General features: G+C 36.0%; 1 protein-coding gene across 3 annotated transcripts in view; it reads right to left on the reverse strand.

Moving 5' to 3' along the window:
* EXOC6B (exocyst complex component 6B) overlaps positions 1–20,489 on the reverse strand; it is a 625,057-nt gene that overhangs the window by 505,042 nt on the left and 99,526 nt on the right. For all 3 annotated transcript variants that reach the window (XM_044261370.1, XM_044261369.1, XM_044261368.1), the window contains exon 6: positions 5,259–5,463. In XM_044261370.1, the coding sequence (XP_044117305.1) occupies positions 5,259–5,463 (205 nt within the window). The remainder of the gene's footprint in view (positions 1–5,258; positions 5,464–20,489) is intronic.

The following is a 20,489-nucleotide window of genomic DNA, read 5'->3' on the forward strand; positions in this document are numbered from 1 at the left end:
ACTTAAGGTCCTCTTCCAAATTCATTCATATTATAGGGAGAATTCACTTCCCTGTGGTTGTAGGATTCTGGTTCCCAATTCCTTGCTGGCTGTCCATTAGCGATAGCTCTCAGCACCTCTAGTGGCCTACCATTTCATGCCATGGGTCCTTCTCCAAAACTCAGCACTTTATTTCTTCTGCTGCAGCTTTAAATCTAACTTCTATACCTGAACTCCATTCACTCTTTTAAAAGGCTCTACTTGATTATATACCAGGCCCACACACTCAAGGAGGGAGATTTTACAGGATGCATGCACCAGGGGACAGGAACCCTGGGGTCATCCTAGAATTCTGCCTACCACAGGTGATCAAAACTAAGAGCTTCCTACTGATAAAGCTTTATCCAGAAATCATATACCACTTTGAATACAGAGGAATTGATAAACTACATATCCTTCAGATCATCCCCATTTTTTGCAACATATCTTCTGATAAAATGGGACAGCAAGCAGTTTGAGATTATAAAAACAGATAAAAGTATTGAGCCTAATTTGCACATTAAAATTTAATCAGGGTGGAGCTCTTTCTGGTAGTTTGTTTTGACTGCTTTAACCTCAAAAGAACCAATCTACCGCTTTTTCCATCATTTCACAGTACCAAGGACAAAGTCCCCCCAGAGATATAGTAACCCAGGATACATTGTTACAATGTAGTAACCCAGGATACATTGGGGAGATGACAAAGGGAAATGTCCACCATGAAAAAGCACAATCACCACCTACAATGTCCACCATGAAAAAGCACAATCTTCTAATTTCTAGAAGAGCCCAGACCAATTATCAGTATTAAGACTTTCAAACCTATTTTCTCACATGGTTCTCAAGAAAACAGTTTAAAATATATTTTTTAAGAGGACTAGAACAAATTTCCAAAGCTAAACTTGTGGTAAACTAAAAATAATAATGATAAAGTTCTGAATAGCAGCATGACAATGCTAAAAACTGAATTAGTAAATCAGAAGGCAAAACATATGGGGAATGTCAAAGAATGTCAAAGAAATGAAATTATTGGGGGGAAAAGGACAAGAGACATGGAAGATAAGTGGTTTCTGAGGCTGTGTAATAGCAGGTTGTAGCAAAGGCTAGCCAACTAGTCACCAAACCTACTTCTTGTTCCTCCTGGTCAGACTGATAGACTATCTATCCGAGCCTCACTTACAGTGAGTGAGGTGTGGCCAGTGTAATGTTGACAGCAGTGGTATGTATCACTTACAAGCCTGGTCCATAAAAATCCCCAGGGTCTTCTTTACTCTTTTTCCTACTACTGGAATGTTGAAAGCCATGTGTTGAAGTGACAGAACCACAAGTCAGAAGAGTCCTGGATTCTTTGATGGTCACTTGAAGAAAAGCGACCCTGCCAGGAAGATCATTGTGGACTTCCAATGAGCAAACAATGAAACTTCTATGGTGAGATTTTAGAGCTTAGCTCTTACAATAAGCAGCATTATTTAAGGAAAACAGAAACTGGTATTGGAAGAATGGTTCTGCCTTAACAAAAAAAAAAAAAAAAACCTAAAATAAATGGCATTGGTTGAGAGGTCAGGCAATAGGCAACAACAATATACATGTAACTCGTGGAAAGCCCTGAGAGCCCTGTAATACTGTGGCAAAAGAGTAAAAGCTGGAACCTGTAATAAATGAAAAGGTACACCACATGCCTATGGCGCGTGTAGCTCTGTGACTGAATGGACAGTCAGAGTTAGAGTATATACTGGCACTTCCTTTCTGTCTCTAGCAAGCTATTACAGAAAAGAGACAGCCACAAAAAAGAAGCTGCTGGTTTGCTAAATGAAATATAGGAGACAAAAGAAGTCCAGACACATGGGCCTCAGAGGGTTAGAAAGCTGAACGCATATAGAATCCCAATGGTAAAAGAATGGCAAAGGTTTGAGCAATAAATTCCAAAGACTATTTCTAGACGAACAAAGTGACTCAATCCTGAAGCAAAGATCAGATTCAGGTGTGGTCCTCTTACCCATTATTTCACACCGCTTCAAAGCAGGGCCATTAAAGTAAGAAAGGCATGAAGCAAGGCCTACCTTCGCAAAGTGGGGAGAAAGGAAACAAACAAACAAACAAACAAAAAAAAAAAAAACTATTACTCAAAATTATAGCTAGAAAAGAACACTGGGTCTGGTGTCCAAATAGAACCTATGGGAAAGAAACAGAGGCCTCCTAAGTTTTGAGGTAAGTATAATGCCCCAAATCACAAATCTGGACTAAATAAACCTTTGGCTGTTCAGAGACTTAAAACCACCCTTGGGTCCCTAAATTTGCAGAAGCAGAAAGCAGGCAGTCTAAGATAGATAGATAGATAGATAGATAGATATGTATCTATATATATTCACATATCCATATATATGCATATATATATGGAGGGGGTCTATGTATATAGATATAGATGTAAGTATAGATATCTAGAAACATTACGAGAGAAAGAAAATGAGAGACAGAGAGAGTAGAGAGGGAGAGAGATCACCTAAAGAAGACATATTCCCCAGTACCCACTTCTTTCTGAAAAAGAAAAAAACAGAGAAAGAAAAAACAGGGTGCTACCAAGAGCCTGGGACAACTATGGGAAAAGGAGTTCCTCTCAGAGAATTAATGTCTAAGCAAGAAAGACCCACTGCTACTACCAAGGCAGAAGAATTCCCCAATGATGGCCCAAAAGGATTACATGATTTGCTTATGAAACAGGAAATACTGTGCATCTCCCACTATCGCCTTTTCTAAATCCAAGTTTTTGTTGTAGTTATTCCATTCTAGTTTCCTCATTGGAGGTGGGAGGGAACACAGGTGTGGATAACTTGTCATCCTCTTCCCTGGTCGGCAGCCCATCTGGATCTGGAGGCTCGTCTGGATCTGATGGTGAGTTCTGAGCATCCCAGGAAGATACTAGAACTCTGAAATGGATGTCATAACTAGATGGAATACTGGGTTGCCTTTCTTGAGAAGAAGCATGTGTGTTCTATGGACAAGAGGAAAGGTGAAGAGATAGTTGATGACCAAAGAGTAGCCTATACCAGAGACTAGCTACTATTCACCAAACCTGAGCCCTTCTCCTCTTTGTGACAAAGTGAAATTTTATTTTCTCAGCCTCCCTTGCAGGTCAGTAAAAGCCAAGTAATTAGGTTCTGGCCAATGAAATGTGAGTATAAGGGATAATATGTTGCATCCATGAGCAGCCCTTAAAAGCTCTCCCACAGACAATACTCCCTGGCCTTTTTCCTTCCGCAGCAACTTTCAAAGCCACATTAAAAATGGCAGAGCCACACAATGGAAAGATTCCCTAAATGACCAATGCAAAGAAAACCATCACAAGTCAGAAACACCATTTTGGGTTTGACATAAGTGAAAAATAAATCATATCCTTTCCCTCTTTTCCAACATCCACAAATTCAAATAAACATTTACTGAACAACTACTATGTATAAAGTATATGGTAATTTCTCTTACTCCCACTTTCCTTACTTTTTAGGTACTACAGATCTTAAAGTGTGTTAAGATAGTTTTATTCAACAATCTCAACTAACATAGCATAGGATAACAATACATGCAATAAAAGCTATACCTGTTTTAAATTTTACAGGGTTATCAGTTAATTAAAAGTTCTGAATCCATGATGGTTTTCTTCAGTTCTTTATATAACACAAATATACCAAATAGCTAATAGTTTACACAGATTGAGCGCCATGGTAGGCAAATTCAACTCAAACTACCCTGAATTCTACTACAGGACCTGACCTTTACAAGCTGTGTGAACTTGAGCAAATCATTTCCCTGCCCTGGGCCTGAATTTCTTTAGATAATTAAGAAGTAAAACAAGATAATCCACAGTAAGTGAAATAATAGTATTTTCATGGAATCATCTCTTTCACCAAAAAGGAACTGAAGTTGATTTCTCAAGCAGAGGCCTAAAAAAAAAGGTAACTTTAAAAAAACAATGCTTCCACAGAGACTCTGTACTATACTCTCCTATTTTTGAAAGTTTAGAAAAAACTTGTCAAACACAATAGAGACTTGCCTTGCAGAATACCTTCATTCCTGTACTCAAAATATATACCAAAAAAAAAAAAAATATATATATATATATATACACTCAGACACACACCCAGTAATACGGAGATACACTTTCAATTATTAATTTGCTTTCTTCACCACTAAAAAATGACATGATATGATTATTTCCATCAGGTTTATCATCAAATAGTTTTGAACGTTCCCCATTATATAGTATAAAACTGACAAAACTTAAAAAAAAGAGAGGGGGAAAGAGTATCTGTAATGCTTTAGGAAAGGAAATTCTAAGACGCAAATCTCTTCTGCAGAATCAGACATCTGAAAGATTACCAAGACTGGCTGAGATAAAAAATGTGATGTGCTCCCTCCTTTTTGCCAGAATGATAAGAACTACAAATGACTTCTTGGAGAAGACAGTTGTTGGCAGAACCAAACAACACTTTCCATAAACAACCAAGTCTTCTATTTGTTGTTGTAGGCTACATCTTAAGATATACCCAGATATTTTAATAAAATCAATGTGATTTAAATTTTAAGAGCATGCAGCACTGCAAATCATTAGTGCTCTTTTATTCAAAATGACAAGAAAGAAATCAAGACATTCCTTGGTAGCTTTCATTACTTAGAGATGAAGATATTAAAAGAAAAAATAAAACCTAAACATTTCTAACACATTTGTTCACTTATAATAAAGCTGTAAATAAATCCTTTTCTATGATCATAATTCACATTATTTCCTGAAAGGACTTTCTTCATTGATACCCATTGATACCAGAAATAACAGTTACAGAAATATTTATAAATAACATGACATCTTGCTTACATGATAAGTAATCAACCAAAGGTACCTACAGCATAAGTTAGCTCATTACCTAGAGACTTTTTAAAAATCTTGGGCTTCAAATCATATCCAAAGTGAAGGAAAATATTTAAAAAATAGAAAAACCTCTTTAAAGTCCCTATATAACCATCACAATTGATCCATATTTACTGAACTTCTCAGAGCAAAGCAATATACCAGTAAATAATTCATTGCTGTTAAAACAATAAAAACACATCTTTTAACCAAGTGTTCCCATAAAGAGGAAGGACTTCCCTAAAATGACATGAAACAATTAAGATACTTAGCAGAGAGAAACCCATGTTTAACAGAATACTAGCAAAGTCACTGGCCAACCTATCATAAACCCAAGACCTACTTGCTTCATGGCAGTCTCTCCAATTTTGTCTGAATGTTTGCGGATACTCTCCAGAAAGTCTTTGAGATCAGACATAGAAACATCCTTAATTTCTTCTCGAAGCTTGGGGATGTTGTCCACCATCACCTTGCAGAATCGATAGTGGCTTACTTGAGGCAGATAGGTATGCTCTAGATGTTCCAGAGTTTTCAGTGCAGGATAATGCCTGTAAAAGGAATTGTATCATCTTTAGCTCAACTCAATCTACTTTAGGGCCACAGGTGTATTCCTCAGGTAAAATTTCTAGACTGAATTAGTTTTCACTGTACATTAAGACAAATCCAGTATTAAGTTTTAATAAAAACATCAATGGAAAAATGTCAAATTATTCAAAATTAATATATGTATTAAAGGACTTAACAAATTACAATCAAAAAAGATTTTAGTCCGAGAACAGAAAACTTAGAAAAATCTACCAATGAAATTCCTTATGCAAAAAATAAAATACAAAATGATCATATAAATGCCAAAACAATCATCCTATAAAATAAAATACCCAAGTCTAAACTTCCAACTATAGCACAAGGAAAAGCTTAACAAATCTTCTACCCGAAAAACAAATATAAACTAAACAAAACTGTCCCAAACAACGATTTCAGGGCTCTGGAAATAGACCAAAAAAGAACAAATTGAAAAGTGTTTATTCATGAAAACTGCTGAACAATGACTCTGTGGAGTTCTTGCCTGGGGCTACCTCCCCTAAAACCTCCAACTCCATCCACCCTCCACTCCGGCCTCCCTCCCGCTGGTTATATTGGCTTGTCCTAAAAATCAGCAGCTTCCCCACCATTAGAAACCAATGGGAGTGGCATTTTTAGGAAAAGTAGAAAACTCCAGATTAAGGAAGGACGGAAAGAAGAAAAAAAGAAAGGAAGGAAGGAAGGACAAACAGACAAACAAATAAATGAACAGTAAACTACTCCAACTCTCCTGGCCTGAATATAGTCTGGGTTGGGTCAAGGGGTAGATTAGAGGATTAACCAGAAATTTAAGAGGCAAGTACGGAAATAAGAGACCCACAGAAGGGCCCAATAGCTCTTTGCCCATCCATAAGCTGACTGAGGCTGTGTACTCGCACAACAGGACACCCAAAAGGGCAAAGCACTCCACACATCCCTGGTTGATTAGGAGGCAGCAGGCACACATGTAGTAGAAGCCCTGGCAGAAAAGTAAAAGCTCAGGCTGTTTCGAAAACAGCATGAATCTTTAAGGTATTCCATAGCTCACACACAAATCCACTGACAACAGATAGAAACCTTAATGGCTCAAGTCTGAGCACAAACCTTGGACCAATCTTTAGCTGATGACGATCCTTTAGAAATGAAAATTAAATAAATACATTTCCTGATACACAAAGACCAAGGATTCCTTGCTACCAGATCTGCCTTGAAAAAAATCCTAAAGAAGCCAGAAAGGAACTGACAACAGAAACTAAATTGAATTCACAGAAAGAAAGAAATGAAGAGCATAAGAAATAGTAAATATATGTAAAATATAAAAGACTAAATAAATATTCCTTTCTCTTTTTACTTTTAATTTCACTAAAAGAAAATTTTTAAAAGAAATTATTATAATTCTGTATTGCTGGATTTATAAAATGTACAGCTATGACAAAAATAGCACAGAAAAGGAAAAAAGAAATGGAGCTAAGTTGAAGCAAAACCACTACTACATATTCTGCCAAAACTACATCAGCATTGACCTAAAGTAGACTGATACATTAAGATATAGATCTGCACCCCAATGTTTATAGCAGCAATGGCCACGGTTGCCAAACTGTGAAAAGAACCAAGATGCCCTTCAACGGACGAATGGATAAGGAAGATATGGTCCATATATACTATGGAGTATTATGCCTCCATCAGAAAGGATGAATACCCAACTTTTGCAGCAACACGGACTAGACTGGAAGAGATTATGCTGAGTGAAGTAAGTCAAGCAGAGAGAGTCAATTATCATATGGTTTCACTTATTTGTGGAGCATAACAAATAGCATGGAGGACATGGGGAGTTAGAGAGGAGAAGGGAGTTGGGGGAAATTGGAAGGGGAGGTGAACCATGAGAGACTATGGACTCTGAAAAATAATCTGAGGGTTTTGAAGGGGCGAGGGGTGGGAGGTCAGGGTACCAGGTGGTGGGTATTATAGAGGGCACGGATTGCATGGAGCACTGGGGGTGGTGCAAAAATAATGAATACTGTTATGTATTATGTATGAAAATAAAAAATAAATTTAAAAAAATATATAGATTATAATCCATAGAGCAACCTCTAAGAAAAAAATAACTCAAATGATACCATTAAAAAAAATCAATAGAGGAATTAAAATAGTACACTATAAAATATTTAAGACAAAAAAGAGAGTAAAGGATAAGGACAAAAAGACATGAAAAACAGAAAAATAAAAGAGTAAAATTCATCCATATTAATAATTACATTAAATGTAAATGGACTAATAAATACTCCAATCAAAAGGCATAATGTCAGACAGGATTTTTAAAAGTATGAGCATAACAAATAACACGGAGGACATGGGGAGATGGACAGGAGAAGGGAGTTGAGGGAAATTGGAGGGGGAGATGAACCATAAGAGACTATGGACTCTGAAAACAATTTGAGGGTTTTGAAGGGGCAGGGGATGGGAGGTTGGGGGAGCCAGGTGGTGGGTCTTATGGAAGGCACGCATTGCATGGAGCACTGGGTGTGGTGCAAAAACAATGAATTCTGTTATGCTGAAAAGAAATTTAAAAAAAAAAAAAAAAAAAGCATCTGCCATCAGTTCAGGTCATGATTCCTGATGGGGCTCCACATGGGGCTCCATGATCAGTGGGAGGCCTCCTTCTCCCTCTCCCACTCTCCCTGCATCTCTCTCTGTCAAACAAATAAATAAAATCTTTTTAAAAATAAATAAAATAAATAAAAAATAAAAAGTATGATCCAATTAAATGTCCTCTACAAGCAACACACTTTAGATTCAAAGATACAAATGGATAAAAGTAAAAGAATAAGGTATACCATCCACAAAGTAACCATAAAAATGCTGAAGTGTCTATATTAATATCAGATATAACAGATTTTAAGAAAAGAAACATTGCTGGTTATGTAAAAATAAATACTGCTGGTAATGGAATAGTAAAGGGGACAATATTTATCTGATAGGTAGGAAAGCTTCTATAAGCATAAGAAAACAAATAAAACTAAAATTGGTAAAGTTGACAAAGTAAAAACAAAGTAAGTTATATATTAAAAAGACATAAGAATTGGGACGCCTGGGTGGCTCAGTTGGTTGGACGACTGCCTTCGGCTCAGGTCATGATCCTGGAGTCCCGGGATCGAGTCCCGAATCGGGCTCCCAGCTCCATGGGGAGTCTGCTTCTCCTTCCGACCTTCTCCTTTCTCATGCTCTCTCTCACTGTCTCTCTCTCAAATAAATAAATAAAATCTTTTAAAAAAGACATAAGAATAAAGAAGAAACCAAAACTTGGTAAAGATTATTTACAACATATAAACTTAAGTTTTTTTAAAAAAGTAATGAACAAAGAAAAATCACAGAAGAACATTAAAAAGGCCAATATATGGGGCATGGGGGACTGGGGGGTGGGGGGGGGAGTTGAACAGATATGTGAAAAAATGCAAATCAAAATGTGATTTTGTCACTCAAACTCCCAAAGATTTCTTAGAAGATAATGGGTATTATTTTTTTTATTTACTTCTTTTCAGCGTAACAGAATTCATTGTTTTTGCACCACACTCAGTGCTCCATGCAATACATGCCCTCCATAATACCACCACCTGGCTTCCCCAACCTCCGGCCCCCCTCCCCTTCAAAAACCTCAGATTGTTTTTCAGAGTCCACAGTCTCTCATGGTTCATCTCCCCTTCCAATTTCCCTCAACTCCCTTCTCCTCTCCATCTCCCTATGTCCTCCATGCTATTTGTTATGCTCCACAAATAAGTGAAACCATATGATAATTGACTCTCTCTGCTTGACTTATTTCACTCAGCGTAATCTGTTCCAGTCCCGTCCATGTTGATACAAAAGTTGGGTATTCATCCTTTCTGATGGAGGCATAATACTCCATAGTGTATATGGACCACATCTTCCTTATCCATTCATCTGTTGAAGGGCATCTTGGTTCTTTGATAATGGGTATTATTATCAGGGGTTTCAATAAAGGAGAATTTACTGCCTTCTGGTAAACAAATTTGTATTAATGATAGTTTTCACTGAAGAATTTTACCAAAAAAAGCATTCTAACCAGTTGCATTTCCAAAAAGAAATATTAGATCTACAAAAGCATGTAAGCCTCTTGAATTGTAGGTATTTACATTAGTCAATAAAAAACTAACCTAGATGTCTAATAACAAGGAATTGGTTAAATACATCATGATACATCCATGTAGTAAAAAACAGCAAAATGTTTATAATATTGTTGCATAAAAGCTATTGCAAAAAATAAAACTTATAAGCATAATTGTAACATTTTTGAAAGCCATAAATATGCATGTATGTATAAATTATGAATATGTATACATGTATGAGCTATTTATCACTAAACACATGCATACACAAATACCTAAGTACACAGAAAATGACTAGAAAAGTAGATATAAGAAGGTTAACCATGATTTTTTTTTCCTTTGGATATACACATTATGGGTGTTAATTTTTCTTATGTTTTTAGTTTTTAGTTTCCTAAGCTCCTATCTTCCCATGACATATTTAGTATAGGAAAAAATTCAGTTCTAATCTTATAAATAAAAAACTGATCGCTCTATTTTGATTTTAAGAATGAATTTCACAGTAGACACTTAAGTTCTTGCTCCAATGTACTTAGTACCACAAACACCAAAGACTAGAGATTGGTTTTACTTTTTTTTTTAATGTCTTGACCTCAAATGTTCTAAAAATCAAAATCTTAGTCCAAACAAATGGAAGGGAGAAAGATTTATTTCCCTTATATTTAGAAATAAAAGTACAAATATAGTTAATGTGAACTGGTAGCTTTTATTACAATTTTACAGACTCAAAAACAGTACAATTCACATGGTTCAGTGTAAACAGAATGGTGTTTATACTGCAATTAGGTATGAAGAGCTATGTGCAATAAAATGCAATTCCTCTAGAGAGAAACCTTAGAATGGATAGAAAGCCAGAAATTAAGCCAAAAAGATAAACATACTTTGGGGTTTAGTTATATTTTGGAACATTGTTTATAGAATGAGAAAAATCTAACAATGTTGCCTGCGGACACAGACACATGCACTGATGAGACACATGGCTGCATGCTGAAAACATCTGGTCTGTCAAATAACTCCACATTTTTCAAGGCTAATTAGTACAAAACCCAGGGATTCCTGGCAACACAGAATGTCACCTTATTTCCCCATTGTCCTTTCCCTAACATATTCATGTTCCAACTATGACAGACCAATAAGATTATTCAAATTTCTGGTGTTGTTTGTTTTTTTTTTTTTCTGGTGCATTTTAATATCAGTGACAGGTTAAAAAATGATAGCCAGCTAGACACCTGTATGGCAGACACCAAAAGAAAAAGTTCTATTTCAGGCAACCAAGGAAATCTTAAAACCAGATTTTGACATTATTTTTGACATGTTTAATAATAAACATTATTAAAACTGAATCAAAAGCCATATTCTTAAGTTTCACTTGCATGCGTGTCCTGCTCATTACACTCCGTAATAGAAACGTGAGCAGAAAAAAAGTAAATGAAACCAAAGCAGGGACTATAAAAGAAGAAGGAAGGAAAAGACATTTAAGTAATCCTATAAATTGGGTAACTAAGGTCAGAATAACTTAGACATAGTTGAATGCTATGTGAGAAGAGAATGTTAATTAAATTAAATTATGGCAAATTCAATTATGGTCCTTTCTTGCCATGGTATGGAACTCCTTCACAATAATAATTTTTAAAATTCTAATAAATGATCTTTTAAAGCAGATCACAACTACCCATGAGAAATTTTTATAAATTCAAAGTATGATAAGAATATGAATAAAAGCTTTCACCACAGGCACCATAAACAAATACTTATCCTTTCTATGTGTTACAGGTAGAAAGATGGTCAGATATCTTTCCTTAGGGAGCACAGAACCTCGTAGTATTAACACTATTTATAGCTAAAAAACAAAAGAAAAAACAAAAAAAACTAGGCATCCAGCCATGAAGGAGTAACAAACAAGGAACAGACACAAACTCCCGATCTTAAAAAGCAGAAAAACTGACTTGGATAGTGGACATTCAGTGGTCTCTGAAAAAAGGGAAACAAAAAAGATGAGTTTCAGTTTTAATAAATTACCCAGGTTATCTACCTGAGTGTGATTTCTAGATCATGGGCATAGTCAGAGAAAACCCAAACACAGCCCAGCAGCTTAGCGGAGTTAGAGTCAGAGACAGAAGTCCAGGAAAACTTGACACAACTTGAGGTTGTACAGACACAAGGAAGAGCTATGATAAAAACTATAAGAAGCTCAGACAATGCAGAAAAACCTTGATGAAAAATCTCTGGGGTTCCTGAGTTACTCAGAGTAGATGAATACTACTCTGAACTACTCCTGGAATGAAGGTGCTGCTAGCAAAAATATAAAGTGGGATTTGGGGTGCTTGGGTGGCCCAGTGAGTTAAGTGTCTGACTCTTGATTTCAGCTCAGGTCATGGTCTCAGGGTTGTGAGATTGAGCCCTGTGTCAGGCTCCACACTGGGCATGGAGCCTGCTTAAGATTCTCTCTCTCTTTCTCCCTCTGCACCCCTCCCTGTCTAAATAAATAAACAAATAAATAAATAAAAATAGGGTTTGATGAGATCAAACAGATCCGCAAACAACTATTTGCCAAAACAAAGAGCAATACTCTTTAAGAAAAAAACAACCCTCCAAAATCCACACTCACCAATATAAGATAATGTTCATTATCTAATCAAAATTACTAAACATGGTAAGAACCAACAAAATTGACCTATAACTAGGAAAAATCAAGTCAGTCTGCAAACAGAAATCCAAAAATGTCAGAAGTGACAGAACTATCAAAGTACATGAAAAGCAGTATTATAGCCATATACATGTATTTTTAAAAAGACACAAAAATAACAAGAAATTAAACATTTTTAAAAATCCAATGGAACTCTAAAAGATGAATAATATATTACCTGAAATGAAAATTCACCAGATAAGATTAAAAGAAGATAAGACAGTACAAAAAAGAGAGATCAGTGCACTTGAGCACAGAAATAAAATCTATCAAATATAAAGCATGGACAGAAAAAAGACTGGGGCAAAATAAAAGAACAGATCCTCAAGTCACCTGGGGAATTACATGAAGTTGTTCAACATAACATGTAACTGAAGTCCTAGAATGAGGATGGGAAAAGGACGAAAAAAATGTTTGGAAAACAAGTACCTGAACTTTCAAGGGTTTACAAAACTATAAAGCTACAAATCCAAGAAGCTAAATAAACCACAAGCAGGATAAATTCACACATACACACATGTACACACACATACATACAGCAACAAGCATCAAAATCAAATTGCTAAGAACAGATGATACAGACAAAAGCTTTAGAACAGCTGAAGAAGACACATTAAATACAAGTGACAAAAAACACATACCCCTCCCTCAGAATCTACATAAATGAGAAGACAAAGAAATAATGTCTTTTTTTTAATTTTATTTTATTTATTTGAGAGAGAGACAGAGTGAGAGAGCATGAGAGGGGAGGTCAGAGGGAGAAGCAGACTCCCCGTGGAGCTGGGAGCCTGATGTGGGACTCAATCCTAGGATCATGACCTGAGTTGAAGGCAGTCGCTTAACCAACTGAGCCACGCAGGTGCCCCCAAATAATGTCTTAACTAATAAATCTGTAAACCTAGAATTGTATACCCTTCAAAAATATTTTTCTTTTATTTTTTTCTTTAAATTTTATTTTATTTTTTTTCAGTGTTCCAAAATTCATTGTTTATGCACCACACTCAGTGCTCCATGCAATACGTGCCCTCCTTAATACCCACCACCAGGCTCACCCAACCCCTCATCCCCCTCCCCTCCAAAACCCTCAGTTTGTTTCTTAGAGTCCACAGTCTCTCACCATTTGTCTCCCCTTCTGACTTCCCCCAACTCACTTCTCCTCTCCATCTCCCAATGTCCTCTGTGCTATTCCTCATGCCCCACAAGTAACTGAAATCATATGATAATTGATCTCTGCTTGATCTATTTCACTCAGCATAATGTCCTCCAGTCCCGTCCATGTTGATACAAAAGTTGGGTATTCATCCTTTCTGATGGAGGCATAATACTCCATTGTATATATGGACCATATCTTCTTTATCCATTCATCTGTTGAAAGGGATCTTGGTTCATTCCATAGTTTGGTGACTGTGGCTACTGCTGCTATGAACATTGGGGTACAGATCACCCTTCTTTTCACTACATCTGTATCTTTGGGGTAAATACCCAGTAGTGTAATTGCAGAGTCATAGAGTAGCTCTATCTTTACTTTCTTAAGGAATCGCCACACTGTTTTCCAAAGTGGCTACACCAACTTGCATTCCCACCAATAGTGCAAGAGGGTTCCCTTTTCTCCACATCCTCTCCAACACTTGTTGCTTACTGTCTTGTTAATTTTGGCCATTCTAACTGGGGTAAGATGGTATCTCGATGTGGTTTTGATTTGAATCTCCCTGATGGCTAATAATGATGAATATTTTCTCATGTGTCTGTTAACCATTTGTATGTCTTCTTTGGAGAAGTGCCTGCTCAAGTCTTCTGCCCATTTTTTGACGTTTTATCTGTTTTATCTGTTTTGTGTGTGTTGAGTTTGAGTTCTTTATAGATCTTGGATATCAGCCCTTTGTCTGTAGTGTCATCTGTGAATATCTTCTCCCATTCCATGAGTTGCCTTTTTGTTTTGTTGACTGTCTCCTTTGCTGTGCAGAAGCTTTTGATCTTGATGAGTCCCAAAAGTTCTTTTTGCTTTTGTTTCCTTTGCCTTTGGAGCGTATCTTGAAAGAAGTTGCTGTGCCCGAAGTCGAAGAGGTTGCTGCCTATGTTCTCCTCTAGGATTCTGATGGATTCCTGCCTCACACTGAGGTCTTTTATCCATTTCCAGTTTATCTTTGTGTATGGTGTAAGAGAAAGGTCACATTTCATTCTTCTATACATAGCTGTCCAATTTTCCCAGCACTATTTGTTAAAGAGACTCTCATTTTCCACTGTGTATTTGTTCCTGCTTTGTCAAAGATTATTTGACCATAGAGTTGAGGATCCATATCTGGGCTCTCTGTTCTGTTCCACTGATCTATGTGTCTGTTTCTGTGCCAGTACCATGCTGTCTTGGTGATCACAGCTTTGTAGTAAAGCTTGAAATCAGTCAACATGATGCCCCCAGTTTTGTTTTTCTTTTTCAACATTTCCTTAGCAATTCGGGGTCTCTTCTGGTTCCATACAAACTTTAGGATTATTTGTTCCAGCTCTTTGAAAAATGCCAGTGGAATTTTGATCGGGATGGCACTGAAAGTATAGATGGCTCTAGGCAGTATAGACATTTTAACAATGTTTATTATTCCAATCCATGAGCATGGAGTGCTCTTCCATCTTTTTGTGTCTTCTTCAATTTCTTTCATGAGTGTTCCATAGTTCCTCGAGTACAGATCCTTTACCTCTTTGGTTAGGTTTATTCCCAGTTGCCTTGTGGTTCCTGGTGCTATAGTAAATTTAATCAATTCTCTAATTTCCCTTTCTATATTTTCATTGTTAGTGTATAAAAGAGCAACTATTTTTGGTACATTGATTTTGTATCCTGCCATATTACTGAATTGCTGTATGAGTTCTAGTAGTTTAAAGGTGAAGTCTTTTGGGCTTTCCATATAAAGTATCATGTCATCTGTGAAAAGAGAGAGTTTGACTTCTACTTTGCCAATCTGAATACTTTTTATTGCTTTTTGTTGTCTGATTGCTGTTGCTAGGACTTCTAGAACTAGTCAAAAATATTTTTCAGAAACAGAGGTGAGCAATAAGATACTATGTCACACTCACCAAGATGGTCATAATCAAAAAAAAAACCCCAAACAAACAAACCTGACAATAATAAGTACTGACTAGAATTTGCAGAAATTGGGAGTCTTCATATGCTGACGGTAGAAGGTAAAATGGCATAGCTGCTTTGGAAAATAGTCTCACAGTTCCTCAAATGATTAAACATAGAGTTACCATGCGATCCAGTAATTCCACTCCTAGGTATGCAGCCAAGAGAACTGAAAACATATGTCCACAAAAAAACTTAAAAACAAAAATTCATAGCAGCATTATTCATAAAAGCCAAAAAGTAGAAACAACTCAAATGTTCATCAACTAATAAATGGATAAATATAATGTGGTATATCCATACGATGGAATATTATTCAGCAATTAAAAAAATGAAGTACTGAAGTACAACAGGATGAACCCTAACAACATTGTGTTACATAAAAGAAGAACTACACATTGTTGGATTCCATTTATATGAAATGACCAGGATAGGCAAATCTACAGAGACAAAGTAAATTAGCAATTCCCAGTAGCTGGAAAGGTGCAGGGAGCAGGGGGACAGACAGGAAAGAATTGGGTAGTGCCAGCTAAGGGGCTCAGAGTTTCTTTTGAAAAGAACATAAGTATTCTAAAGTCAATTGTAGTGAAGGTTGTACACTCTGTGAATATACTAAAAGCCACTGGATTACACATTTTAAATAGATGAACTGAATACTATATAAATTACATCTCAAAAAGCTGGTAAAAATATTTTCAACAAAAAAGGATATTTTAAAATAGACAATGTGGGATGCCTGGATGGCTCAGTTGGTTAAGCCTCTGCCTTCAGCTCAGGTCATGATCCGAGGGTCCTGGGATTGAGTCCTGCATCAGGCTCCCAAGGAGCCTGCTTCTCCCTCTGCCTATCTCTGCCTCTCTCTCTCTCTCTCTCTCTCTCAAAAATAAATTAATAAAATCTTTTTTAAAATATAGACAATGTAAAAACTAAAACAAAAAAAAAAAGCAGCAGTGGGTATACTAATACCAAAAAAACATATGCCTTTTTGAAAAAGAATATTACTAGAGATAAAGGAAACTTTCATAATAATAAATAGGTCATCTCATCAAGAAGATAAAACAATGCTAAATGTGCACAAACCCAGTAAGAAAGCTTCATAATACAACAACAGTAAGAACTGAAAGAACAGAAAAGAGACATTTGCAAATCCACAATCGCCAACAATCTCAACACTCCTGTCAGCAACTGCCAAATAAAAATCACTAGGATGCAGAAAACCTGAACAACACTATCAATCAAGTATGTCTGGATGACAGTTAAAGAATGTCCTACTCAAACAGAATATACATAATTTTGAAGCATACATAAAATTTTCACCAAAACAGACCATATGCTGGACCATTAAAACAAGCCTCAGCACAACTGAACCGTGTTCTTGTGATGCAACTCTGTGACAATACTAATAGGAATTTCATGTCATAGTGAAAAAATAATAATAATAAAATAGAATAAGACATGTCTCAACAAATGTAAACAAGGTTGAAATCATCCATTTACATTTATAAGCACAATGAACTGTAATTATAAATCAATTTTTAAAAATCTAGAAATCTTCTACTATTTGGAAATTATCCAACCCATTTCTAAACTATAAGCAGATTAAATTTTTAAAATAAAAAAGGAAATTAGAAAATATTTCAGATAAATGAAAAAACACATCATAAAACATGTAAGATGCAATTAATACACTGCTGAGAAAAATGTACAGATACAGATACATTAGAAAAGAACCAAAATCCACCTTATAAATCTAGAAAAGAAGAGATTAAACCCCAAGTAAGTAAGAGAAAGAAAACACTAAATAGCAGAAATCAGTAAAATAGACAACAAAAAAAAAAAATATTAGGAAAAACTCAATAAAACCTACAGGTGCTTTTTTGGAAAAAATTACTGATAAACCTCTAACTAGAATAATCAGAGAGACAGAAAGAGAAAAGAAAAAACTTATCAACATAAGTAATGAAAAAAAAAAGCATTACTATAGCTCTTACACATGTTGAAATAATAAGGAAGTACCTAGAACAATTTTTGTTAATGAACTCAAAAACTTGGATGACATGACAAATTACTTGAAAGACACAAATAAGCAAAATTTACTCAAGAAACATAAAATGCAAACATCACTGTATTTATTTTTTTAATTAAATTTGTAGCTTAAAAACCTTCTCACCAAAACCAAACAAACAGATCTCCTGGTCCAAGTGGCTTCACTGTTGGATTCACCCAAATATTTAAGGAGGATAATGTCAATGCTATACAAATACTTCCAGAAAATTAAAGAGGGAATACTTTCCTTATATTTCCTTATATTCTACAAGGCCAGCATTAATCTGAAGTCAGTGACATTACCAAAACAAACAAAAATAACACTGTGATAAATATTCTTCATGAACACAGATACAAAAATCCTCAACAAAATTTTAACAAAGCAGGGGCACCTGGGTGGCTCAGTCAGTTACAGTCTAACTTCAGCTCAGGTCATGATCCTAAGGGTCCTAGGATCGACCCCTGAGTTGGGCTCCCTGCTCAGTGGAGCACCCGAACCCCCACTCTGGATCTTTCTCTCTCTCTCTCAAATAAATAAAATCTTTAAAACAAAATTTTTTTAACAAAACAAATACTGCATCATATAAAAAGGATAATATAGCATGACCCCCAGGGGGATATACAAGACAAACCCAAGTTCAGTTTAATATTCAATAAATTAATCATATAATTCATATTAATAAGCGAAAAACAATTCTCAACATATGATCAATTCGACTGATACAGAAAAAGCATTTGACAAAAACAATGTTCATTCCTGGTACAAATTTTCAACAACCAGAAATAGAAGGAAATTTCCTCAACTTTATAAATGGCATATACAAAAAAACTACACCTAACATTGTACTTAATGGTGACATGCTTTCCCCCTAAGATCAGGAACAGGGCAAGGATAGCCACTACTTCTTTTCAACATTGTACAGGAGATTCTAGCCAGTTCAGTAAGACAAGAAAGACAAACCAAAAAGAAAGCATTCCAACTGTAAAGAAAGAAATATAACTTTTAATTTGCAGACAAGATGATCATCTACACAGAAAATTCAACAGATTAAATCACCAAAACTGCCATAATTAATGACTTTAGAAGGTTGCAAAAGAAAAATATACAAAAAATAAAATAGTATATTAGTAATAAATAACTGGAAATTGAAATTTAAAAATCGAGGGTGCATGGGGGCTCAGATGGTTAAGCATCTGCCTTGGGCTCAGGTCATGATCCCAGGGTCCTAGGATCAAGCCCCACATCGGGCTCCCTAGGACAGCAGGGAGTTGGCTTCTCACTCCCCCTCTGCTCTCCCTGCTTGTGCTCTCTCAGTCACTCTGCCAAATAAATAAATAAAAATAAAATCTTTCAGGGCACCTAGGTGGCTCAGTGGGTTAGGCCTCTGCCTTCAGCTCAGGTCATGATCTCAGGGTCCTGGGATCAAGCCCTGAATCAGGCTCTCTGCTCAGCCGGGAGCCTGCTTCTCCCTCTCTCTCTGTGTCAAATAAATAAATAAAATCTTTTAAAAAAAGAAAAATTTAAAAATAGATACCATTTAAAACAAGTATCAAAAAACATTAAATATTTAAAGATAAATATGACAAAAGATACATAAGCCTTATTCACTGAAAACTACAAACATTGCTGAAAAAATTAAAGGAAGAACTAAACAAATGACAACATCCATATCAGTTGGGGGTGGATGGAGAAAACAGACCAGCATGGTATGCAAGGGACCCAGTGAAGTAAGGAGGATGTCCATATTGAAAGGTAGCCTGGTATGGAATGTCAAAGCCAGTTAAGAATGAGGAGGGCATTCAGGCAGAAGCATGCCAGAGTATTACAACCCAAGTGGAATAAGGAGGATATAATACAGGGGGGAACTTAGTGTATAGTGTTAGCAAGGTAAAGAGTTGCAATGATAGCAATAATAGGTAATCAGTTTCATTAAAGGAACTAACTCAGTAAGTAAATATTTTATAAGTAATGAGGGGTGCCTGAGGGACTCAGTCCACTAAGTATCTGCCTTTGGCTCAGGTCATATTCCCAGGGCCCGGGGATCAAGCCCCTCACTGGGCTCCCTGCTCAACGGGGAGTCTGTTTCTCCCTCTTCCTCTGCCTTTCCCACCGTTCATACTCTCTCTCTCTCTCTCAAATAAATAAATAAGATCTTTAAAAAAAAAAAAAAAAGAGTAATGAAAGCCAGGATGCTCAGTAGTAATGAGTACACCAAGCACAGAGATACTAGTTTCTAAATAACATTCTCTACTTAGAGAAATCACTGATTCCAGGACTGAAGCAAGCAAAGTACAAGATAAATCTGAAAAATATCTCCTTTTGTTAGTAAAAAAGAACAAAAAATTATGAGGACATATTAAAAAAAAAAAAAAAAACCACACAGAAGCCAGATTGAAGGGGCCACTCTGGTGCCATTCAAAATAATCTGAACAACAAAATAAATAATATTTACAAATTATGACTCATCAAATAAAATAAGAATAACTTTGAGTCCATACTGACATAAAAAATTAAAGTGAAAATTTGATGAAAAATGATTAATTTATATAACTATAAAATACCTCCCCAAAGAATTTTTCATTACAAATATAAAAAAGAACAACTTCACAATGGAAAAGAATCAAAGAGAACATCATCACTGACAGGACAGATCCAATTTATGTGCGACCTGGTAAGACACAATGAGAACCCAGCAACACTTTTGTGATATTCCAGCCAAAGACATACAACATGAATGTAATCATGAGGCAATATCAGACATACCCAAATTGAGGGGCATTCTACATAACTGGCCTGTAATCTTCAAAAGTGACAAGGTCATGAGAGTCAAGGAAAGACTGAGGACAGCTCCGGGCTGAAGAAGAATAAAGAGACAGGACCACTAAACGCAACACATGTTTTTAACTGGATTCTTTTGCTGTAAAGAATATGACTGAGACAATTAGCAAAATCTGAACTGGGTATGAGGGTTAGAGGGTTAGAGGCTAGTAATATATCAATGCTAATTTTTATTCTCTATTGCATTGTGGCTGCAAAGAAGAATGTCT

Source organism: Neovison vison, chromosome 8, assembly GCF_020171115.1.
Source record: "Neovison vison isolate M4711 chromosome 8, ASM_NN_V1, whole genome shotgun sequence".
Lineage (NCBI taxonomy): Eukaryota > Metazoa > Chordata > Mammalia > Carnivora > Mustelidae > Neogale > Neogale vison.